This window comes from Phalacrocorax carbo, chromosome 12 (assembly GCF_963921805.1).
Source record: "Phalacrocorax carbo chromosome 12, bPhaCar2.1, whole genome shotgun sequence".
Taxonomy (NCBI): domain Eukaryota; kingdom Metazoa; phylum Chordata; class Aves; order Suliformes; family Phalacrocoracidae; genus Phalacrocorax; species Phalacrocorax carbo.
Genome location: NC_087524.1, coordinates 741,275 through 765,668, shown reverse-complemented (window position 1 = coordinate 765,668; position 24,394 = coordinate 741,275). Strand labels below are relative to the sequence as shown.

The 24,394-nt window shown below is 47.0% G+C and overlaps 1 protein-coding gene and 1 long non-coding RNA gene across 10 annotated transcripts in view; one reads left to right on the top strand and one right to left on the bottom strand.

Annotated features, from left to right (window-relative positions):
- The window catches only part of TLL2 (tolloid like 2), a 106,302-nt gene that overhangs the window by 56,337 nt on the left and 25,571 nt on the right, over window positions 1-24,394 (top strand). For all 9 annotated transcript variants that reach the window (XM_064463654.1, XM_064463650.1, XM_064463653.1 and 6 more), the window contains 8 exons: window positions 1,476-1,646; window positions 3,717-3,834; window positions 4,253-4,431; window positions 4,736-4,841; window positions 10,073-10,197; window positions 15,885-16,000; window positions 17,921-18,023; window positions 21,688-21,804. In XM_064463654.1, coding sequence (XP_064319724.1) covers window positions 1,476-1,646; window positions 3,717-3,834; window positions 4,253-4,431; window positions 4,736-4,841; window positions 10,073-10,197; window positions 15,885-16,000; window positions 17,921-18,023; window positions 21,688-21,804 — 1,035 coding nt within the window. The remainder of the gene's footprint in view (window positions 1-1,475; window positions 1,647-3,716; window positions 3,835-4,252; window positions 4,432-4,735; window positions 4,842-10,072; window positions 10,198-15,884; window positions 16,001-17,920; window positions 18,024-21,687; window positions 21,805-24,394) is intronic.
- Window positions 14,032-19,249, bottom strand: LOC135315458 (uncharacterized). Its single transcript, XR_010374924.1, has 3 exons — window positions 18,842-19,249; window positions 17,039-17,157; window positions 14,032-14,205 (listed from the first exon to the last, which is right to left on the bottom strand). It is a non-coding gene; the product is annotated as an uncharacterized LOC135315458 (long non-coding RNA).

Genomic DNA, 24,394 nt, shown 5'->3' with positions numbered 1-24,394 from the left:
TTCTTTAGTTTCCTTCCCATTGTTTTGAGCCCCTCAGCCTTGACAGTTGTGGTTTGCTTACCCGTGCTGCCGCTGGAGGGATGAATGGGAGAAGAGGCTCTCAGCAGCCCCTATAGTCACTGGAGGAAGGTCTCAGTGGCGCTTGTGCTTTTTCATAACCCAGCAGCCCATGTCTCTGACTTGGGAAGCAAAGCTGTAGCCAGTCTTGCTGATTTCCATATGAATCGCAGGACCACAAGTGGAGCTTAGATCCCTCCTCTTGGAGCTTCAGAGAGGCCCACCAGCACCGAGGAGGCACCGCCAGCAGTGCTGCCTCTCAGGGTGAGGGCAGAGTTCCCTTTCAGCCAGCACTCTCTGATGTAGCAACCCCTGCAATCTATTATTCCTTTGCACAAGTCCAGCTGATGGGTTGGCTGTGCAATGCAGGCAGCTTATCTTAGAAATGGTGTCTACACAGTCCTTACACATGCTGGTAAAGCCCAGCTGGGCTAAGGCTGCTTTGGGGTTTGGGGTCACCCATGGCACAGAAAACAGGGTGAACAGCCTGGAAGCTCTGAATGGAGGATACTTTCTGCTGGATCAGACCCACACCACATTAAAGTGCAGCTTGTGTAGGTGTAACCAGTGTCTGAGCAGAGATGCAGCAGCACAGATGCAGGGCAAGGCACAGGTCCTGCCTAGAAGCCTGCGTGAATCCTCAGGCACAGAGCACCACGGCCAGGGCTCCTCTGCCTTTTTAGGAAGAAATGAGACATGTTCTGTTTTTCATGTTGTATTTTTGCTCCTTTTCATTAAAATTAAGAGATTCAACATGGTTGGAGATTTGTGCTAAGTATAGAATGCCCCAGCTTTTCCACTTTGAGAATCCCTCCTCCAGCAGAGGCTGTCCAATCTCTATATGCTGCCAAACCACCCAAGACCTAGCATGTGAGAACAAACACTTTTATGGAATATGTTTTAGCCTTGAGTATAGGTTTCAGTCTAAGTGGCCTTTCCTCTTATTCCGAGGCCAACTCGAGTGAGGAGCTGTTGCCACTGTGAAGCTAGTCCTGCCACAACACACCTTTCTCTGCAGATCTGGATGAGCAGGGCAGGTTGAGAATACGCAATGACATCTGGGCTAGTCTGACCTCCCTCTTCCCATTCCCCTTGTCTAGGCACTGTGTCCCCATCTGTGAAGTTGCTGTTGGAGAGAGTGGGTAGCTTGAGACGGGAGGGGGGTGTCCCTTTATACTTCTCTGTGAAAATAGGTTTGGCATAGTGCATAGGGAGGCTGTAACGTAAGAAGGGCCAGGTTGCTACAGATTAACTGTCTCAAAGTCCCAAACAAATCACTGGCAAATATGGCTACAGCTTCTGGTTTGGATTAACATCTCGCTTTTTCTGTTTCTCTTTTCTGAAGCTCCAGGGTATTACCTGAGGGCTGCACCTGGAGCTAAAGAGGATTTAAACAGTATTGCCACTCTGTCTTGCAGATGGCAGGCAGAACGCAACGCTTGCGAGGAGACCGAAGAGGAAGGAATATAAAGATGAGTCTGGGATGGATACACGCTCCTCTCCCAGAGTGCGCAGGGCAACCACGTCCAGGGCTGAGAGGATCTGGCCAGGAGGGGTCATCCCCTATGTGATCGGAGGAAATTTCACTGGTCAGTAGTGAAAACGTTGCCCCCTGTTTGCTGAGGGGTGAGTGTCTCAAAATGTGCGGGAGATCTCAGGAGCAGAGTTTTACCCCAAATGACTCAGGTCCTTGGGAGCCTCTCTCCTGAGGCAGGGTGGTCATGTGGTTGCACAAGGAATTGTGCACTGTAGAAGTCTGAGACTGAAGTGTGCAGTGAGATGGGTCTTCTCTTGGAGTCTGAGAAATAATTGGGTAACTTGGTCACTTTTCTCGATTGCTTCAGGGGCCAGCACTTGTGAGCTGCACTCATACCCTGTGTGTCCAGAAAGGGATCCTCTCTGCTGTTGGAAAAGCAGAAGTACAGTGGGGTGCTTACTAAGTCCTTGCTCAGAGAACTTTCCCTGTGCACTCTGCTTCCTGACCTGCTATTTTCTGGGCACCAAACTTCAGGGTTTCCTCTAGCTGTGTGAGTGAGCTGGGTCCCGTGGTGGGTGAGGAGGTCTCCAGAGTATCCTTTTTAGGATCTTTATAGCATCTCCAGGGCACTGTCCAAGCTAAGATGTCTCTTGGGGTGCAGTAAATCTCTTGCAAATCTCTTAAGCGAAGCAGAGCTTGCTTTGATGCCACCTCTCTGTAGGTCAGTGGGTCCCCCCATGGGATTGGTTTCCTTGACCTATGGATGACAAATGCTCTGTGTCTCACTGGAGTCAGCTCCTTCCTGTCTACCCCAGACTGCACCCACCATCTCCCACTTAGATCCAGCAGAACTTACTCCCCTGAGCTCCTGTGATGCACTTTGTCCCAGCAGCAAAGAGCAGTTTGGGAACCATTCCTGTACAGTGCGGCTTTGCCTCCCCAGTCCTGCACCTCCTGCCAGTTTGGGGTGATCCTCAAGACCTCTTTAACATGTTTGCCCAGACCCTGTCTCACACTGGCTCCAACACTGCTGCCAGGAATCTGTGACGCCCCAGTGAAAGGGCCTGGACACTCCTACAAAAGGAGGGGCTCATGCAACTTGGCAGGATATTGGGTAGCCTGCTAGCCACAACTGTCCCCCTACATTTGTCAGAGAACAGCCATCCCCATCCCTCAGGGTCTGATAAGAAAATCTTCTCTGTGTTGCGTGTGTCCCACCGCCCTAACCAGTCCAGAGTAGGTAGCGCCATCCTTTCATTTGAGTGGCTGTGTAAGAAGCAGCTCTCCCCATAGCACAGTTGTCTCTTGTGTTCAGCTTGGTGTTTTGCCTCAGCTTGATCCCACTCTGGAGCTCCTGTCTTTCTGGTGTACTTCTGGCCCTTCACCCCCCATCTGGTCCCTCCTGAGCGTGGCAGCTTTCTCTGCAGGTCTGTGTGCAGACGCTATGCTGGACGGGCAGTGCAGGGAGGCCTCCTGGTATGTAACGCCCACCCCTTCCCAGCTGTCTGTGTGGCTGTTCTGGATGCTGCTGAGTGACCGCAGGAGGTATCCTGCTCCCTGGGGAGGGAAGCTCCCGTGCCCTGTCTTCTTGCTAGAGTGCAACAGGCATGATCCCCTACTTCTCAGGTGTCTCTCTGTGCAAGTCCTCAGCTGTCCCTCAGTTCAAGCACAGAGCAGCAGTGCCCTGAGACCACTTCTGTATAGTTTTTGCTTCTAATTTTAAATACCTGCTGACATTTTGCCTTAGTTTTGAGGAGCATCTGTAGCACTCACAAGAATCCTGGGTATTGAGAGCTTTGTGTGATGATGTTATGTTGCAGCCTGAGAGCAAATCTGGCATGCCACTGAGTAGCTGGTGGGCAGATTGGAACTCCCAGCAGCTCTTCCAGAATGACCTCTACCTACTGAGGTGACATTTGTCATATGCAGAAGTATTGATGTGCTTAACCAAGTTTGCTACCTGTTTAATTACAGAAATTGGTTCATCAAACAGAAGGAGAGAAAAATACGATGCAGTAAGTTAGTGCTGTTGTAGGAAGTGGGTCCCAGATTACTAGAGCTGTCTACAGGTATAAGATCGACTGTCGGAAAGATTGACCGTTCCCCTATCCAGATGAAGTCCATTAGAATTTTTCTGAAAGCCAGGCCTTCACTGTTTCCTCTTCTTGGATTTCTTTTTCAGGAACCCAAAGAGCTACCTTTAAACAAGCGATGAGGCACTGGGAGAAGCACACTTGTGTGACGTTTGTGGAGAGAACTGATGAGGAGAGTTTCATTGTGTTCACGTACAGAACGTGTGGGTAGGTGATATACACATCCCCTGCAGCTATCTGTGTTGCAAACATCCTTTCGTTGACAGTTAGCTTTGTAAGCCTAGCTCTGGTCAGAATAAAGCAACGGCTACGCTGGGGAATCTGTCACAGAGATCCATCCTTACTCCCTGCAAAGTTTGCAAGATAACGTAGTATTTGCTCAGGAGAAAGTGCTAAGCCTTTCTGGATTCTTTTTCATGGGATAACACTTAAGTGCATATATGCCTTTTTACAGATAGGCACTTTCATTTTCTTCATGCATACACACACACACACATATGAGTCCCTCTAGTGTAACCAGCTGCTGGCCTGTCCTGACCCTGCCAGGTGCCCTCTCCTGTTGCTATGTCTCAGACTTCCCCAGCTCATTGATGCGCTGCATAGGTTTGTGCGTTTTCTTTTCCAGATGCTGCTCGTATGTGGGTCGCCGAGGAGGAGGCCCTCAAGCTATCTCCATTGGGAAGAACTGTGACAAGTTTGGTATTGTGGCTCATGAGCTGGGTCATGTGGTGGGTTTCTGGCATGAGCACACACGGCCTGACAGGGACCAGCATGTCACAATCATCAGAGAGAACATACAGCAAGGTAAAATGGCACCTCAGGTTGTTGCACCTGGCTTTTGGCTGGGTGGAAACCTTTCTTGCTATACTTGTAGAAAACCCTAGTCGTCTGTGAGCTGGGATGGAGAAGAAATGCTGCTAATCCTTTCCTAGAATAAGAGGCAAAACAGTTGGGAGAATAGAGATTTTTGATGCCTAGCTGGAATTGTTGGAATGTAGGAGTGTATCCCTTTCATTCTAGGTGCGCAGAGGTGGAAGGCTGGCTCTTTTGCTTCTTTTTCCCCCTTTTTAAGGGATTTGGTTTTTTCCCTTTGTGTTTGACATCACAGGTCAGGAGTACAACTTTTTAAAGATGGAAGCTGGGGAAGTGAACTCGCTGGGAGAGACCTATGACTTCGACAGCATCATGCACTATGCTAGGAACACATTCTCCAGGTGATGATCCCAGGTTACTTGTCCTTAGGCCTATTTTCAGTAGTTGTGGTTAGCTCCGTGGGAAACAAGGAGTCTAGAAAGAGACCTGTGATCTATCAGAGATATGTGGCAGTTGCAGTGAGCTCTGCTGCACTGTAAATCTTGGAAAATATTTGAAAAAGCAAGGTGGGTGAAGAGGAGTATGGTAGACACTTGTTTTCCCCTCCCTGCTATATTAACCCAGTGCTGATAATCTCAGAGACCTTCCAAAGCCATGTTAGCGTGTTTTGCAACCTTCCCAGACTGCATGTATGTATGTGTCTAGGTATCTACGCACCTTCAAGGGGCTAACGCTAAAAACACCTTTGATCTGTTGGTTGGCCAGCTCACGCTTTGGAGTCACAATATTGCCTTCCAAACCCCTGGCAACTTTGCCAAGGGAGAATTTAAGCACCAGGTCATGGTCTTTAATTGCTTGGCTATTTTTGTAACCATTTATGCATGTGCTTTAGGTCATGGCCTCTGCAGCTCTGTGATTCTGTGTGACTGGGTGCTTCATGGAGAATTTGTCACTCCTGTTCCCGTCCCAAATAACTGCCCGATTCCTCTGTAGGCTGTTTGCCCTTGACTCCCATCTCATCCCTCTAGATGGAGCCCATTTTGTGATCACACACCTCTACTGGATAGAGAGGTGAAATAAGCATAATTCTTTATGTCCTGGAGTTGGAATAAGAGCTACTGGATGACTGGCTCCATTTTGCTGCGTTATTTGAAATTTTTTCCATAAATCCCACTACTGCTCCTTCCCAAGAGCTTTCCTTCGCTACACACCATGAATAAAGGAAATGGGAGGCAGAGCACAAATATCCACACTCTTGAGAACTTTTTGTTGCAAAAATTAAACATCTTTGGGGCTTTTTAAATTTTCTTACTCCCCAGTTGTATGGAGTTGCCAAGCCTATTGTTTTGTGCTTTTGTTTCTGAAACTTCCTGTCAACCAGGGGAAAATTGTCAAACTTGCTGAAATGCTGCTTGCTCTGGCAGGGGAGGTGGTGGCCTGGGCAAGGGTGCTTTGCAGCCTCCAGAGATTTCTTTAGATCAGATACCCAAAGCAAACAATTTTTCTTCCCTTGAGGCATCTGCTGGACCCTTCCAGCATTTGCTAGACTCTAAATGGTTAGATTTGTCTTGCACAAAAGCAGGATTAAGTTATTACTGCCATTTATATTGTGGATGCCTTTGAGTTTGTGTCTCTTGAAAACCAGGGTCCTTCAGAATGCTGCTGGGCCAAAAAGGGATAAAAATGGCAAGAGTCCTTCTAAATATAAATTGATGCTTAATAGGATTTTTAAGTCTGTTTTCTTTAAGTCCTTTGTCTCTGTGACCTACCCTCACCCCAGTAGCAGTCTTTGTGCAGTAATTGAACTGAGCACTAAGTGCCTCTGTGGGCTGATTGTGCTCTCACCGTAAATAGGCAGTGCTGGGAACAGGCTTTTACTCTACGAAGACTTGTCTTGACATCTGCTTCCTAAGGGAATGATACTTGCTTTCACCAATCAGTAGAGATTCGTGAGCGCACGCATGTCTCCTTCCCACCTTACCGAGGTTTGTGGGTGCTGGCCAATTGCAGCCAAAACTGATAAAAGCGTAGAGCCCGTGAAGATATTACGTTCCAGCAAGTTTCATTAAGGTCAGTGGCTAGGAATGGGAGGTAGCCCTTGTGTGATGCTGCTAAGGGAAGACCGTGTGTTAATACATTAGCGTACACCAGGAAGTCCACATGGGAGGAAGATGGTCTGAGCACCCCACCAGTGGAGATGGGGCATGTGAGTGAGGAGGTGAAGGGCACAGAGCCGTGCCTGACTCAGTGTCTCGAAGCAACTCTTATGCGGCACTTAGCACAACCTTGTTGTTCATGACGCCTGTGAATATTGACCATAGCAAATCATACAGTGTTTGCCATGGTCAAATGCTGCAAATCTTAGGCCCTTTTTATTCTAAAGTTTGTACCTACAACAGAAAGGGACAGTTTTTCTGAGACACAATGAGTCCTAGCAGTGGAAACAATTCTCAGTGGTGCTTTTGAAAATTGCTGCAGGAGTCACTGCTCATTTTCAGTTCACAAAGAGGTTTCTCATTTGTGTCAGTGTCTAATAGGAATAGGCACATAGCACAAGGGACCATAATGACAGCAGTTACAAGTTTTTACCAGGGGAGCTCCTGTTCTTGTCTATATCAGAAAGTTGCCTATGTTTTGCAGAGTGTGGCTGCAGGCTTTTATTTACTGGTGCAATCCTTACAGACATGGCAGCAAATTAAACTGAATATTGCCATCTCATTAAACAATTTATTTTACTGCTGTCAAGACCCATAAATGGCAGCTTAGCAATAAGAAAGTTTAAATCTCCACGGAGCCCTAAGCAAATGGTGGGTTGCCTTAATTCACTAAGCCTGTTGCTAGTAGACATGGCAGCACAGCCTGGAGTTACAAAACGTGACCTCTGCAAAGCTCCCGTTTGAATCAGGATGCAGGTAGCACTGCCTGCACATCAAGGGGCATCTTCTTGACGCATTGGCAACACACCATCCTAATCCTGCACAAGATGTATACGCATGGCACTTACATCCTCCACAGGTTTTACTGTGCGAAGTAGGGTTATGTTGTCTCTCCTCTGCAGATGGGGATATAAATACAGAGTTGGGACAAAATGTTGCTACCTGCAGCTTAACCTGCCTTGAACATCTGCTTCCTTGAGTGGTGTTTAAAGAAAGCACCTGTGTCTCTTACCCTAGGATGGGACGGTGAATATTCAGCACTTCTCAAGATCAGTTGACAGTTTCATACCGTGTACCTAACACTTTACGCAGTCAGGGTACTATGCAGGTGCTAATGACTCCTGAGAGCATCTCTGCTTGAACTCTGTCGTTCTTAGCTAGTAGCAGTGGTGGGTTGTTGTGCTTGACTTGGCAGTGCATTGGGCAGCTAGTGCATGCTCTGCCTGTGCCGGGACAGCAGGAGAATGGAACACCCAGGATAACTGGCTTCTTTTCCTACCTCTGGGAGGAGAGGTTTGGTACGTTATTCAAGAATGGTTCTGGTGTTAGAGTGCCTGAGCTGCTCTGTTTAAAGATGTCTGCTCGGTGTTTATTAATTTGTGAGCCAAAGTATCGGTGCTCTTAGAGATGCTCACCAAATGCATAACTTAACATCATAAAATGTTGTTAAGCAGATAGGGCTTGGGTGGACAGCATGGGGCTGCTGAGACCTGTCTGGTTTAGGCCAGAAAGACTCACCGCTGTTCTCCGTTCCTTTGACTGTGAAATGAGAGGAACTGTACTTACTGCCTCCTAATTTGGAGTCGTGCTCAGCAAGGCATGTGAAGAAAGCACAAAATTCAGGTGGTGGAAAAAGCAAACCCAGAAATCTTACTTGCCCAACCTAGGGTACAGCCTTCTGGAAGAAAATGTGTTTGCAGGTAATAAGGGATGACAAGGTAATTGGAAACTGTGGGTTGTTTGTGTGGGTGAGCTGTACCCCAGGTGTATGCTGCGTGCGGGAGGCTGGGGGCTGTGAGTACACAGTCATGAGGGCTGGAATGGGAAAGGGAATCAAAAGTTTGAGTGGGCAAGTGGCAGTTTCTCTGTCAAACTTTGCCATTCTCCCCTGGTTGAGCCTGGAGATCTGCAGAGAGCTTTTCAGTGGCCACAGAAGTATGTCCCTGCCAAATACTGAGTTGTTCTGTGAACTGCTGAGGAGGCTTGAAAACTTACTGTGAGCAAACCAACCTGTTTCTCTGTTCGTGGTGTTTCTGGAATTGGAGGATTTATTTTCAATACATAAACCTAAATAAATTCAGCCTGAGGCATGCACCTGCCATGTAGAATGCCAGCCTGAATTTGTCAATCAAAATTTGACGGGCTCACCTCAGAGCTTGTAAGCACTGATTTTAGTGCTGATCAGGAATTTTCCTACCACTGAAAAAAACTCTACATCCCACGTGCAAGAGTTGATTCTAGTTTTTAAAACAGATCAAATTCCTTGCCCTCTATTTCTTCGTTCCGTTTGAATACTTACAAAAGAATTTTTCCCCACAAAATATGTTTAATAGAATTATATTTTCTGTTCAAGAACATTGGCTGCAGCTCTGGACAGCTGTGATCCAAATACTCTGCTTGCAGTATTTATTTAAAATTAAACCAATATTAAAAAACCCTCTCAAACTCCTTCCCAAGGCCCTTATGCAGCTGAACAGCCCAATGAACAGAATTACTTGTGTACTTAGAGCTTAACCCATACTTGAAGACTCTTGTATCAGGACTAGGCAGCACTGAAATTATTGCTTCTGCCCTGATTTCCCATCGGACTCTGTGGACAGTTTTATCCTGTCCTTCAGAAAGGGAAGTCTGCCCCACTGAGCTGATGCTGAAGTTTCAGGCTCACTGTTTGGCACCTCCAAACCTGTTAGGCACTCAGGGGTGCAGTGAAATGGTTCCTGTGGACTGGACAGCCTGGCCACAAGAACTTTACCAACCCAGAGTTCAGGTTTCTGATTCCTGCCTCCCACTTTAGCCCTGCAGTCCCAATGCTGCCTTGGGGTCTTTCTTGCGTGCAACCCCTTGCATTTTGATGGAAGCGAGGCTCGAGCTTAAATCCTTTACTGGACTGAGATCAGAAATGCAGTAGAGAGCTCCTGAGTATGAAGTCCCACATGGAAGAAATAGTAGTGAGGAAAAAGAGGCAGAGACAACTGGAGTTATTAGCTTGGAAACTCAGGCAGCACAAAAGTAGAGCACTTGATCTTTTTCTCTTTTCTGTGGCAACCACAGTCGCTGCCAGCCCAACTCCATCTGCTCCTGAACGGATCCCCCTTCCCTCTGCTCCTTTGGCTTGAGGGTCCAATCTGTGCTCCTGCTGAGCGAGATGTGCCATGAACCTTCTGCAAGAATATTTCATTGCCTCCTCTGATTTATGGCACGGAATGTATCTATACTCAAACAGAGGCAGCAGAAATCTTGATATATTGAAAGAGGAATTTACTGGCTTGGCAGACGTGCCTGTACATTTGGAAGCTATCTGCTGTAGCAAGAAGGCCACCTCAAGACATGCAGTTATCACAATCTGCATTACGCGTGCTTGCTAGCCTAGGCTATATGGTCAAGGGAATGGTGTGGGAGGCCTGCCAGGATGACTTTCGATGCATCATGTCACTTTCCCTACCTCACTGCTCTTTGTCTCTCTTTCTTCCCTTTAGAGGGGTTTTCCTCGACACCATCCTTCCCCGTCGTGATGATAACGGGGTCCGGCCAACTATTGGTCAGCGTATTCGCCTGAGTCAGGGAGACATCGCTCAGGCGAGGAAGTTGTACAAATGCCCAGGTAAATATGGCCTGGGGAGATGGCTCCAGCTTTATTGTAGGCGCTTGGTTTATCTGGAAGGCATTGGAGTTCAAGGGCACCTTAATGATTCCTTTGATGAAAGAGACTCAGGGAATGTTGACCACCAGATGCTTCAGGCTGGAGGTGTGGGAGAATTGGACTTGCCTAACACGTGTCTTCTGTTAATCCTTTGCCAGTATTCCTGTTTGGTTTAGGGCTTCAGGTTGGTCCAGTGTAGGCTCTGTTCATATAAAATGAAATTGATGTAGAAGACTATGGACGGGGTGGGGACTGGGAGTTAGCAAAGTGGCAGAGGGATATGTGGTGGGCTGGGGTCGCTACACACCAACCATCAAAATTCTGTTCTGTGTTTTGTATAGTTCTTGTCCCAGAGATGAGCCTTAAGGAAGCAGTAAGTGTATCTCTGTGATTATGGTGTGTTGCACCATGGTATCTCCCAAGTTGGGAGATAACATGGAAGAAAGCTCCAAGATGCTGATTTGTGAAATGACTGGGTGCTGGAAGCTGGTGCTTTTGGCTGTTCAGGGGAGGGCTGTATCCCTCGTTCTGCTGAAAGAGGGTTGATAGACTGGGAACAGCTTTGATAGAGAACCCGTCTACATATGTGTGACATACTAAAGACCAGCAGTCTGGGTCCTGCTTTATGTGGGTTCAGAAACGATTGGCAAAAAGAGCACTGGGGTCACAGCTATGACTGGGAGGCTAAATTTACCTGTCAGAACAAAGGGGTCCTTTTAAAGTGGGGGTGTTAGACAGTGAAAGTTTATGCATCAGTTTTAGCTGAATAGGTTAATAGAGAAAACCACATTTCAGAGAAGCAATCTGCTGGATTTAAGGACAAGTTGAATGAGGATGTAGAGAGGCTTCAAGCAAAGACGGCGCCCAGTGAGGTGCCTGTGGCACGGACTGCAGCAGCAGAGAAAGGAGATAGCGTGGGAGCTGTGATGCTTGGAGGCGGAGAATTTAACAAGCTCTGTTGAATTTCTGCAGGTAATGTAACATCCTTGAGAAAATCCTGGAGAATGAGAGAGTTGCAGGATTTGGCAGAATGACTCTAACAGTTATAATAATGCAGGGAGAAAAAAAGGACTTTTGCAAGCGTGGCCCGGGAGTTTATCCAAATGGGTTGGTGTGGCCAGCATATTTGTCCAACTGAGAGTGGCTTTGACTGATCATAAACCTGATATGATCATAAATGATTAGTCCTCTTGGAATAAGCATATCAGAGAGAGGGCAGAAGTGAGGAGGAGGGATAAGCTTTACCAGTATAGAGAGTCACATTTTAAGTGAGTGGCTGGCTAGCACTGCTCTGTGGACCATCCGTGAGGCCATGGAAAATGGTCAACAGCTGGTGTGCAAATCCACTGCTTCTCTGTATCCAGCTACAGGTCAGAGGATATGGGTTCATAAGGGTCTAGAATAAATTCTGAGGACTTCAGGGTTTGTAATGTTTGGGGATCACTGCTTAGCTTACAGCAAGTGGTATAACTTTCTTAGGTGTGCTAGCTCTAATTAATTTTTTTTTTCCTTTTTACCACATGTAATTGTCTCTAATTCATTTCGGGTTGAACAAGGTGTAGGTCTTGGAAAATTATCTCATGGATTAGTTTAGGGATTGGTTTGTTTAAACACTATTAAAAAAAATAGGGCTGTATTGCACTGCATTTTTTGATTGAGTCAGACTTAATCTGAGCAGGCTTTTCATTCCCATGGCTGGTAGCATCAACTACAGGTGCAGATTTCTCAAGGCAATCTGAAAAGCCGCTTTGGCCTGAGGTTAAAGTCAAACTACAAAGTAACTTTCCTTAAAATGGAGGACCCTTCTGAGTCTCAAGGTTTCCACTTGCAAAGTAGAACTTTTCTACTTTTTAGGGTTTTTTTTCCACAAAGCCTTAGCAGAGATTATTGCAGTTCAAAACATATTTGGCAGCAGAATGATTAGAGGTTTAAGCCTACTAAACAGATTTTCTTCAAATATCTTTTGTTTTGGTTTGGTTTTCTTTTTTTTCTTTGCATCAAAATTTGTACACAGATTACATTTGAAGAGAAGGGTGCAGTGTATTTAATGACATTAACATCTTCAGCTGCCATTTGAATCTGTAGCTCGAAAAGTTCTCTTCCTCTGCAAAGTGCAAAGCATAGGAGTTCAAAACCAAAGGACTTCAGGGGTATGTATGTTCAAGTAGGGTCTGAATGAGACTTCAGTTTGAGGACAACTTTGTTCAGTAGTCAAGCTGAGAATTTTTAGGTAAAGTGCAGCAATGTAATCCAGAAGTCAAATGGCAGATGGTTTCCCTTTTAGAGAGTCTCCTGAGAAGGCCTGAGAAAATCCCCCAAAAAAGAGCTAGCTTGGCGGAGGAAGAGTTACAAGCATGCACTGGTACGAGCCAGAGCAACTGCTGTGTCTATTGTGAGAAACAGGGCTCTCCAACTCATTAGACGGGAGCTCTTGTGGCTGCTACAGTTAGGGCTTGCTTAGCTTTTCCATTCTAAAACCCTGCTGTTTTAAATTGCTCTTAATTCCCCAAAGCTTATACCTGCTGGGTTGAAGTTAGTGCCAAGCCAGGTGAAACCAAATGAAATTTGCTGAAGCAATTTCTGGAAGGCAACATGCATTCTGCTACATAGTAGTAAATGCTAGGTTTGATATGGCTGCCTGGTTGAGGATTTGAGGTGTATAGTCACTACGAAAGACTTTAAAGCAGCACGTCCTGCTGTCCTGTGCTGTGCCAGAGGAAGCGGGCCTGTGTGGCTGTGCTAACTGTGCAGAAATAGTTAAACTATAAATTGAGAATGGTCCTGCATTATATCATCCCATCCAATTCTCTGTGCGTTGTCAAAAAGATGTAGCATACCAGTAACCAGCCGATGAGCAGCAAGTGCCCGTCACGCAGCTACTTCATTTACAAATGGCTTCTGAAGCATTCACCTTTTCTACTTTGCTTTTTGCCTCTGTTCCTTTCTAGCTGCTTATATGTGCAACAGCCTCTTTACTGTGGGCGAAAACCACCTCAGCTCAGTTTCTTGGATCCCAGAAGTACAAAACACTGGTCTTATTGGACTAGTAGCTTCTTTGCTACTAAGTGAAGTACAGTTGTATCGCTTTTCGGTGTGCTCTGCAAGAAATTGTGCTCTACGCACAAATATGCATCACTCATTATTATTGTGCTTCCCCCTGCGCGTGTAAGCCATCGCTCTCCACCGCGCTGAAAGGCCAGCCTCTCCCAGTGTGTCTGGAGGGTTTCCTCTGCAAGGTTTAGTGAGCTGGGCCTCCTTTCGTGACGTTTTAGCAGAGTAGTGTTTGGTAGCAGATACATTCGCACCTGTTCCATAATTACACAGTCTTGCCAGGAACGGTGTAATTACACTTAGGAGAATTAAGTCTGGGCTGTCAGAAACCTTCACTGGGGTTCAGCTGAGGGCAGTAGTCCCCTTTGTCCTGTGCCATTATGGTCATGTATTACGCGTGCCCAGTGATTTAGAGCTCTCCTTATCATTTCATATTTGCTTAAATAGATTTTTGAGCAGAGAAAAAGAATATTAACTTATCTTGGTGAGTTATGGATTGGATTCCCCTCTTTATTTGGACACCTTGTCAGACGTTGGCTTCCTAGAGCCACCCTAAGGTGGTGGCCACTCCAGATCATGCATTGACCAGTGGTGATGCCAGAGGATTAGCTGAAGAATGGCTTGCTGTCCTCAGAATAAGTATGCCTGGGACTCAGCTTCTTTGAGATGTTTATCTGCTGGGGCAGCATGCGTATCCTGGTCGAAGGTCTTAGGAGCATCCTGGGAGGTGGAATTATCCTAACAGATTCTGACACAGATAATGAGGCAAGGCATCTTTGCAAGAGGTAGAAAGCAAGGAATTGTATTTATTCTGCAAACAGAAGTCCAGATTCATGCGGGTCGTCACTTTCTACAAGCATCTCTCTCTGCCCACGTGAGGAATTCAGCGCGCATCCTGCTGTCTCCAGTTTGGCAGACCTGCCAAAAATTTTGGGAGAGGTGGGAGGATATTAGCCGTTTCTGCAGAACTGAAACTAAAGCTCACAGTGCAGTGCCCTTTGTAGTTGCATAATGGTAGGGGGTGTTCTCAGGGCTCAAAAGGGCTTCAGAAGGAAGGAGCAAAGTAGAGGTTTTGACCTTTTATTTATTTTCTTCATTCCTCTGGGGCAGATGTGTGCATTTACCTGCCTGTTTTGCTCAGTGGTGCTTTTCTCCAGTAGTTTAAAATACCTTTGGCTTTCCTGACAAGAATCTGTGCCTTGAAATATGTGCAACTTGTTCCTAGGAGTGACTCCACCTTCCAGAGCACCACTATGAGCTGTTTGGTTGGGCAAAACCCCTTTTTGTGTCCCCATCTATTGTTCGTCTAGTCTGGTCTGTCAAGCTGTGGATCAAACTACTTCAGGGAAATTAAGAAATTCTAACCTAGGCAACTCCCTCTCCCCTTTTTGAAGATATTAAACTTTTTGAATGGGGCCAGTCTCTTTTCACCTCCAACTTCCGACCCGCCCATCTAAAAGTAATCACGGCTGAAAAATTAGTGAGTGTGTGATAGCAACAGGCAGAGGAACATCCCCTGGCATTTCCATGAGAAAGGGAGCCAAATGTTCGGCCTTGTCAGATCTTTCAAAGCGTTGCTGCTTAACAAGGGATTTTTGGGAGCTGTCTCACCGTCACTGAGGAAACCAAGTTGCAGGTCAAGGGCAGCTTTATAACATCAGTGGGTTATGACATTGGAAAAACAACTGGAAAGCAGGCAATCCGAGGTCTCTGCTCCTTGTGACAGGTATTTCCATGTGTCTGGTGAGCACTCTGAAGGAAATGGGAGCTTTGATATTTGTGATCCTCCCACCTAGCCAGTCAGCTGCTCTGCAGATGTAGATGGTCACTCCTTGTTCCAGCTCAGTCCTCCTGGCTCAGAGAGCAGGAACTACAGTAGTTGCGGCTTTCCCAGATGTTGGAAGCTGCGGTTCCCTAAAGGAACATATGTGTGTGCATATTTCTTGCTTCCCAAAAGTAGCTCTGGGATCTACATTTCATCAACTGCAGCAGGCCACAAAAACAGGGAGGTGGAGAGCAGAGTGAGCTGCGGCGGTCACATTTTATCCTGTGCAGTGTGACAGCAGGGTAGGTGCTGGACAGCCAAAACATGGGGGCAGTGGGGCTTGCTCTGCTTTTGTTAGGATGCTTTAACCCAAAAAAAGACCCTTAACAATGGTAACTAAGGAGAACTTAGCTGAGCAGCCTGTAATGAAGGGAAAACAGATTTGCTGGCAGCAGTCTTGGGGTTGTGGGGTGGGGTGGCGTTAATATTTTGCATTTGATTAGTGGATGAGGTATTCCTCAAGAGGGTTGAAACCTGAAAGTGCTGGCATGTGGAAGGAAGATGAAGGAAGAAGGGTGCCTCTTCAAAAGCTGTTTCCCCTGTGTCCTTGCACTGATTGTCTTTCATCCTGGGAATTCTGACAAATTTCACATCACCCCTTTGGCAAGGTCTCAGGTGGTCTGTGACCTTTGGCCAGGCCCGCGAATGAACATCCTTAGAGTGCCAGCCACCAACCTGCACACAGCAGCCATGTGCAAACATTCTGGTAGATCCTGATGTCTTTCAGAGAGTCACTCCTTGATGCTGGGGTTTTTTTCCCCCTCTCCTGCAGCTTGTGGAGAGACCTTGCAGGACTCGACAGGGAATTTCTCAGCCCCTGGCTTTCCAAACGGCTACCCCTCCTATTCCCACTGTGTCTGGAGGATCTCGGTGACCCCAGGGGAGAAGGTAGGTGCCACGCCAGCACAAGGTGTATCTGCACTTCCTTTGTGTGTGGTTTTGCCTGTGATGACAGTGTTAGCAGCTGCCAAAAGATCTCTGTATGCCTGGAGTGCGGGATGGAGCCTGGAAAGGCTCCTGCACACCATCGCTGTCCTCCCAGAGGCGGGGTCAGGAATACACGGTCCTGAGGAGGAAAGAGGTAATGCTGAGACAGAGCCCCCCCACAGGTCTGGGCTGTGATCTCTGATCCTTCTTGATATGAGGCTGAACACGGCATGGACATGTCCTGCCACCCCCGAGCTCTGGCCGAGCTCACCTTTCAAAGGCAGCTGCCCGGTGAGTTAGATAAAATGCCTCAGCAAGCTGAGGTCCCCAGGGGAGCCGAGGAGCCGTGAGTGGCGTCAGTGGCTTGCTCCATCATGCAGGCATGCTGTCCCCGTCAGGGGACTCCGGCTCCCCACCTTGAAGCGCCGACACCCGCTGTGCATCAATCACCCACTCTGTCCGCTTTCTTCTCAGGTCCTTTTGTTTGATTGATTTTTTTCATGTGGAAATGAACTCTTTCCTTAATCCACTAACACCAGCCCTTCAGGGCTTCCATGCTGTCTCAGGCTGCAAGAATGCACAGCCCGGCTTGGGAGCTCCTCAGCAGAGTGGCTTTGCTGAGGACCACCCTCCAGACACACGTACGACTCGGACTCAAGCAAAGAAGGGCAGAGCTCTCTCATTTTGCAGCAGCTGTCTTTATCTGAGACCCCATTCTGCCACTTGCAAGCCCAGTCCCATGCCGTGCCGGGCTTCTGCCATTAGTTGCAGGGAGAGCTTCACCAGGGGCAGAGGTGCCAAAAACCATCCAAGTGTTGAAACTACGGCGCTGGGAGTTTTGCAGTGTAAATCTTACTGTAAATTCTCCCTTTGTCTCTCAGCCTCTTCAGAAGCGTTGTATCAGATAGGACCCAGCATCTAAATGCTGAACCACTAGTGTTAAAAAAGAAGAAAACAAACAAACAAAAAATGAAGTTCAGATTTAGTGCTTCAACCTACCTGTTTAATCAAACGCAGCATTTGGTACAAGGTAGAATCATAGCACTGAGGCATTAGCTTAGAACAGATATTGGGCACAGAAACAGATGAATCTCCTTTTGCTGTCCGAAGTCAGAAAACTGCAGAAGTGTGAAGAAAGTACACGATGTTATTACAGGCTGCACTCTGCACATCCGGACAGGGCTTTGGGGAAGAATATCTATTCTAATCTAACGGCGTTTCTGTGGCAGACTATAGGTGTAAATTAATACATGGGTCAAATCTTGCAAGGACAAAAATGCCCCAAGTACACCCCATCAGTGACTCCCGTGGGCCCAGAGCAAGGCCTGTAATCGATGCTACAGAGGAAGGAGGCCAAAGGGATACAATTTTGATGCTAAGTTCTGCTTGGTAAAGCCACTGACCGCGATTGCATCAGTGTTGGTGTGAGTGCAGTTGTCAGACCGTGGAAACTTGTCAGCAAAATTAGCTATTTCTTGCAAGCATCATTTATATAAGGGTATAGACCCCAAATGTCAGTGTTTTGGGGCAATGTGTTTCTCTGTGACGTTCACATTAATCAAAACCGAAGATTCGATTTTTAATTTAAAAAAACCCAACAAATTGGTCTTTTTTAAAGTAGCATTTTAGCAACTGAGGAGCAGTGACTGTGAATTACAGAATCGATAGTAAATGCTGTCTGCTGTCGTATTTTCATGGTTTCATTAAAATATCTTGAGAAGCCTTTCTTTTTTGAGGAAAGCTGATTAAAAAAAATCCAACCATTTTTTCCTTCATCCTCACTCAGGCAGCTCTGTAGCAGAGGTAAAGTGCATAATCTATAGTACCTCGTCTTTAAAGTAGCCCCCTTCCCAAAGAGAAGTGTGTACTCTCTCCTTCCAGATTATGTTAAACTTCACATCAATGGACCTATTTAAAAGTCGCCTTTGCTGGTACGATTATGTGGAGGTGCGCGATGGCTACTGGAGGAAGGCTCCATTATTGGGTGAGTAGCTGTTTAATTTTAATTTTAATTTTATTCTGTGTGTTCTTGATGCTTGGACGGGAGGGGGTAGAACAAACAGAAACAAACCTTCCTTCACCTGGAAGGAGCCTACATCTAGCCAGCATGCTGGCCATCCGTTAATGTCTCCATCCAGAGATATTGGTGTGCTCTGTTCACACCAAATGATCCATGCTCCAAGCCCTTCCATAGCAAAGACTTTTTTCCTTCCTTTTCCAGCCTGAGAAGTGAGGCAGAGAGGGAAGTGATCCAGGGGCATGACTGGGACTAAAAAGTGTGGTCTGTGGAGTTTTATTATTGTTTTTTCCTAAGACCCGGATGGAACTGTCAGGCAGTCAGAATGAGGCAGCCATACAGCTCCTGGCCCAAGCTCCTGCCATCGTTTCTCAAGCATTTGTTTACAAATACACAGTAGTCTGTACTTTGAGCCTCTGTACTTCTAGCAGGGAACTTGCTAGACCATGCCTAGGATATCAAACTGTGCAAGGGCTCTACTCTGCTCCTGCTCCCAAACATCTCAAGGAAGTGCAGCTCCTCTGGGTCCTCCCGACTCCTCTGCCTCCTGCTATCGTAACTGCAAGTCTTCTGTCACCCTGAGAGGGCAGTCAGGAGTCCCACCCGCTCTGCCGCTGGTCTGATACTGGCTCCATCCCCTAACCTCAGCGTCCCAGAGCCCCTTCTGCCTGAAAGGAAAGGTGCAATCGGGGTGTGTAGCATCACCAGCTGCATTAGAGGGGATGCAGCACAGGACTGGGCTAATCAGCACGCGGTCCGTGGCTTAGGGAGGTCTGGGTGCTCACCTCGGCCCCACTGGACACCCCAGCCCCAGGACCAGGTGAGGTGCTGAGGCTGAAGCTGTGCTGCTCTCCAGAGGTTTCTGCAGACCTGCCTTTCAGCTCAGAGCTGTGTCGTGGTTCAGCCTCAGCTGGTAACTGAACACCCTGCAGCCGCTCGCTCACTCCCCCCACCCCGTGGGACGGGGGAGAGAATCGGAAGAGCAAAAGAGCTTGTGGGTTGAGATAAGCACAGTTTAATAATGACAATAAAATAATAATTATAATAATAATTATGATAATAATGACAATAATGTTAATATAATAAAATGGAAAAGGAAGGGAAAGAAAAAAAAAGGAAAAAACCCCACAGAAACACAAACGACACTGCCTCTCACCACCCGCCGACCGACGCTGCCCGTCCCCGAGCCACAATTGCTGCCTCCCTCCCCCGGCCAGCCCCTCCCAGTAACATACTGGGCATGACCTTACATGCTATGGAATATCCCTTTGGTCAGTTTGAATCCGCTCCCTTAGCTGTGCCCCCTCCCCTCCCGGCTTCTTGTGCCCCCCCACAGAGCATGGGAGGCTGGAAAAGTCCTTGACTAGTACAAGCCCTACCCAGCAACAGCCAAAACATCTGTGTGTTATCTCAACATTGTTTTCCATGCTAAGTTCAAAGCACAGCACTGCGCCAGCTAGAGTGAAGAAAATTAACTCTGTCCCAGCTAAAACCGTGACAAGCTGGCAGCCTGTTTCACTGCTTCGGGCCTGCTTTGGGGTTGGCAGCGTTTATTGCTGTTTTCTGCTGCACATGCGCCAGGTAACGTTGCTCCAGCAGCTGCAACTGAGCTCCTTGTTATTTTTTTTCCCGAGTAATTTAAAGGTATTTCAGAAGCCAAGCACCTCCCCGTCCCTCTAGTGCAGGTGGACTCGCGAGTGTTTCCATCTGGAAGGAGACACTGCATGAGTGGCCACGGCTCCCGCAAGGGGCTGAGCCCATGAAATTAGCTTGGAAGAGGCAGACAGGCGGCAATTCAGCAGGGGACGGAGAGGGGGGTCAGTGTGAATTGTGAAAGCACGGGCTTCTTGCGGAGAGAAAAAAATACATGTGCGCTGCATATTTTCCCAGGGAAGTGTGTGAGAACCCGGCCTTAAAACGTTGTATAACTTTTTATGAATGGGCCCTTTATCACACTCTGAGGAGATTGGTCATTCTCGTTCCTCATCTGCGTTTCCTCTCCTTGACACCCTTGTTAAACTCCAAGCCTAAATCCAGGAGGCGGTCGCTCAGTGACCCTAGACGAAGGAGCTTTGCAGCGCTGATGCTGTTTGTTAGCGTGGTCTTCGGGAGCGGCTATGGGAGTCGCTCTCGGTACGCTGCAGGGCTGTCACACCGCTCCAACAGTGCTGGGCAGCCTGGGGGCACAGGGGCTCAGAATTGAATAGCTGAGTAAAGCTGGGGTCTGAGATAATATTTGGATAGGTGACTCTGCAAGAGAAGAAAGATGGCAGCGAAACTGCCATTGAAGAGAAACAAAGTTTGCAACTCCCTTCCTGATCTGCAGAGACTGGCCTGTCCTGGAAGGTCGTAGCCTTCTTGAGGTTGCCAAGTGGTGAAGGTGAGGCAGGGAGTGCTGACCGTGGGCAGCTGACGAAGGAGGGGGCCCCGAGGCTTTTCAGGCACAGGATTCACGCCAGCTACTCTGCTCCCCATGCATAGGAAAAGCAACAGCCCTTTTTGCCTGCCAGCCACCAAGCCTTGCACTATTTACTTCCTTGTTCAGTGTAGGGAACCGCAAGTGCAGCCTGCTAATAGGAACTAAGGTGCTGTCTTGCAGGTAAAGCATTAACCAGGTGGTTAATTTTACCCAGTGGAGGTTGTTCAAAGAAGTTTTTGCCTGGTGTTGCAAGGCCAGGATCCCTATCACCACTGTCCTGACTGAATTCAACCTGAGGAACTGCTCTCTGCCTCTATAAAATTCCCACTGGGGATTCAGTTGGACAGGGTGCCAAGGCCACGTTGAATTCAGTATATAGCCCTGCTGGTGTCAGCTGAAGTGAAAAACCACATTTGCACCGAGTGCTCTCAGCGCATACTTGGTGCTTGCTCTGTTGCCATGAGGAGCTTCTGACTGGAACGGGTAGAGGAGCACCAAATTAGGGTTGCTGAGGTTGTTTGGGCTGCAGATGCCATCTGCAGCTCTTCTGTTTCAGGATTCATCCTTGTTGGCAGGATTCGGATGCTTACCCGTGCTGGTGCCTGCCAGAGAGCTCAGAGCTGGGTGAACCATGGAGCAAAAGGGCTCTTTGTCTCTTTCTCTTGAAAGAGACTGAATGACTGCAGAGGCTTAACTAGGAAGAGGTGAGAGCAGAGGATGAGAGGAGGGGTGTTTTCTCATCAGCATGGCCACATCCCCCCCTTGGTTTGACTTGGACAATTTGCTCTTGGGTGCGAAACGCTGAAGGAGTTTCTGAGGCCTAGCAGGTGGAAAGGATGTTCCCTAATGTCACATCTCTAGGAGGGTTCCCCACACTTGCAGCTCATTTGCCCAATTATGTGAGCAAAACAAGAGCCCTTTTGACTTTACCAGGGCAATAGAGGCTGTATCTGTTTTTCTGTTTTTTACTGGATTCTGCTCCCAGCTGAAGAACACCTTTATTAATTTAATAATTGAGGAGAATATGAATTAATGGGGGGGGGGGGAAATAGACACTCATTTAAAAACACAAGTGGTGGGAGTGAATGGGCGTTTTACACAAGCCCAGCTCCTTTAACAGCAGAATCTGTTGCTTCCTGGAGCCACAGGTGCCTGCTACGCTGTGTGGCCCATCAGCCAGGAGACCTTGATTGTCTCTTTCCTGCCTTCTAGGTAGATTTTGCGGCAACAAGATCCCTGACCCAGTGATGTCCACGGACAGCAGGCTGTGGATTGAGTTCCGGAGCAGCAGTAACATCCTGGGCAAAGGCTTCTTTGTCGTCTATGAAGGTACAGCCTTTAGCTAGAAGTCGTCTGTCACATCACATAGAGCAGCCAGGACAGGATGCAGGGGTTTACGGGACCAGTAGTTCTGCTTCACCGTGTGGCTAGAGACAGCCCTGCTCTTGTTTTTATGGGAATTGGCAGATTTTGCACGCTGTTTCAGCAGACAAGGCGTGGGTCGTCCAACTAGATTGTCAGTTTGGGGGGGGACAATAGGATGGCAGCACAGAGCAATAGCTTCCATGTATAGGCCAGGTTCTGTTTGCCCTAGCCAGCCCCTGCAAGCAGCAGTATATATGGCACGAACTCCTTCCTGTAATTTAACAGCCAAAGTACTGGGTTGGATCATCCATTTTATATCACTTAATTCAGTTTATTTTGGTGTTTGGTCTTTTGGGGTTTTTGTTGTTGTTGCCTTTTTTTTTTTAATGCAAAGATTGTTCTTTGGTTTCTCCCTTGTGTGTTTTACTTACAGATGATTAGAAATTAGCACATCAGATCTTCTGCAGGTCAGGTACTTCGGAAACTTGCACGGCACTGGGATGCTGAAACTGCTTCAGAGGAGGAGCAATACTACCAGTGTCTCTAACAAATGAATAACATTCCTTCTCCATATGTGCTTATTTTTTACAGTAACGATTCTAAAATGTATTAAACGCCTTCATTTTTCTCTGGGCAACAGGCATTTTCTTAGAAGTACCAGCGTTGTCAACAGTATTGAGGTTGTCTATATCGGTACCAACATTGCATCATCTTTCTGTAGACACAGGAACAAGCGTGACACTGGAAGCCCAGTGCCCAAGTGTGCAATATACTCCTAAATGATGATACTAACAGAGGGAAGTGAAGAAAACGCGAGACTGTTTGGGAAGCGCAAATAAGGCGTGAGGATTTCACAACGGTGTTGGGCTAACAAATCTGTTTCACAGGAGAAGTATCTGGTTTCTGCAGGAATTGTTGCCCCAGAGACAGAGGTAGCCTGCCTGATTTATTTTTTTTATGTCTCTCCTGAGAAGCAGCTGTTGCCTGGACTGTGTGCTTTGTAACACCCCTTTTAGGGTAGTTTGTTAGAATTAGAAGTGATCAAACTGTTTTATTTTGGCTTATTGCTTCTGTGGACTGGTCAGCTTAATTCTTACAGTGGGTTATTCTCTAGTGATATATGCTCCAACTTTGAAAGAAAAAGCAAAAACAAGGTGAGGAATGTTTTTGGGAAGCAACTTCTCTATTATTCATGCTTCATATTGCTGAATGATATTGAAAGAAAAAAAAATTTTTACATTGGCTGCACGCCAAAGTCAGTTTTCAAAGCTTTCTTTTCTCTTGATAACTTTCCTTATTCCTGTTGACTAATAAGTAACCCCTAAAGGTTCAGTAAACATGAGCAATATTTGCTTCACTTGGCTTTTGAGGAAAACAAATGAAAGTGGAATGTGCCTCTAGTGGTCACACTTCGCACCCCTCTGACTGTTCATATTTTCCTGCCTCTTCAAGGCTCTGGCTTTTTATGTAACCCTTTCCTGCAAGAAACTTTGCATTGGAAATGGATGGAATCTATTGGTAAGCCTGGGAGCAAGCTCAGAGTATGACTGGTGGAAGCCAGCTTGTACCACAGAAACAGCGATGGCCCATTGCATAGTTCTTTTCTTAGCTCAGCCTCCTCTTGTCAGAGCAGTAGGTAGTGAGATTGTCTGCATCTCCCTCCATCATTTATTTGTTGGAATGGGAGAGTTTCCAAAAAGCCTTCCTTAATCCCTATTTCCCTCTGATGCAAATTCGGGTAACGGCCTGTTCCTTTCCTCCACTGTCAGGTAGCCCGCTCAGCTGTTTTGAGACTTCTGTGTCTAGGCAATAAGGGTAATTTTTATTTCCAGGAGGGATTGCCCTTAAATGTTTAATTTTCTGTCAATTTTTTGTCCAAAAGCCCTCGGTGTTGCTCTTAGTTCCTCTTTCTTTTGAACTCTTCTTGCTCATGTACTAAAGAGACAAAACGGGTTTTACCACTGATCCTCTGCGTTAGTGAGAGTGCCTCTGAACGTTGCTGGGAGCTCTGGGGGCGAGGACCGGTATTTGGATTTGGGTTCCTCCAGCTCTTGGCGCTAAAGTTTTCAGTAGATGGGAGGAAAGAGGCAGAAGCGTGTACCCACACGATGGGAGAATAACTGTCATTTAGTATGAAGTAAATGTAGCGAAAGTGTCCTCAAAGGTCAGTCAAGCTGTTCCTTTTCTTTCATGAGATTCAAGACGGGAAGATGCTGGTGGTTTTGCCCTACAGCGCTGCTGGCAGCCCCAGATTTGTCATTGTTATAGATTTCTCAGGCTCCATCAGCAGATGTTCTTCACATTTTGGTGGTAGAGCTCTTCTAGTACACTTAGCTGCTCAGTGTGAACTGCTGCATGGCATAGAGAAAATGTTGTTTACTGGCTGACAGTTTTGTGGCTGTTAAAAAAATTTGTCAGTTCTGTGCTCTTGTAGTCCTCCTTCTGTTAGGCGTGGGAGACAGTTCTCTAAAGGGTCCCTTGGAGGTTCTCTCTGACACCACTTGTAGCTCTGAATATGTGAACTCAAACTACAATCTATAGTGGTGGTCTGCAG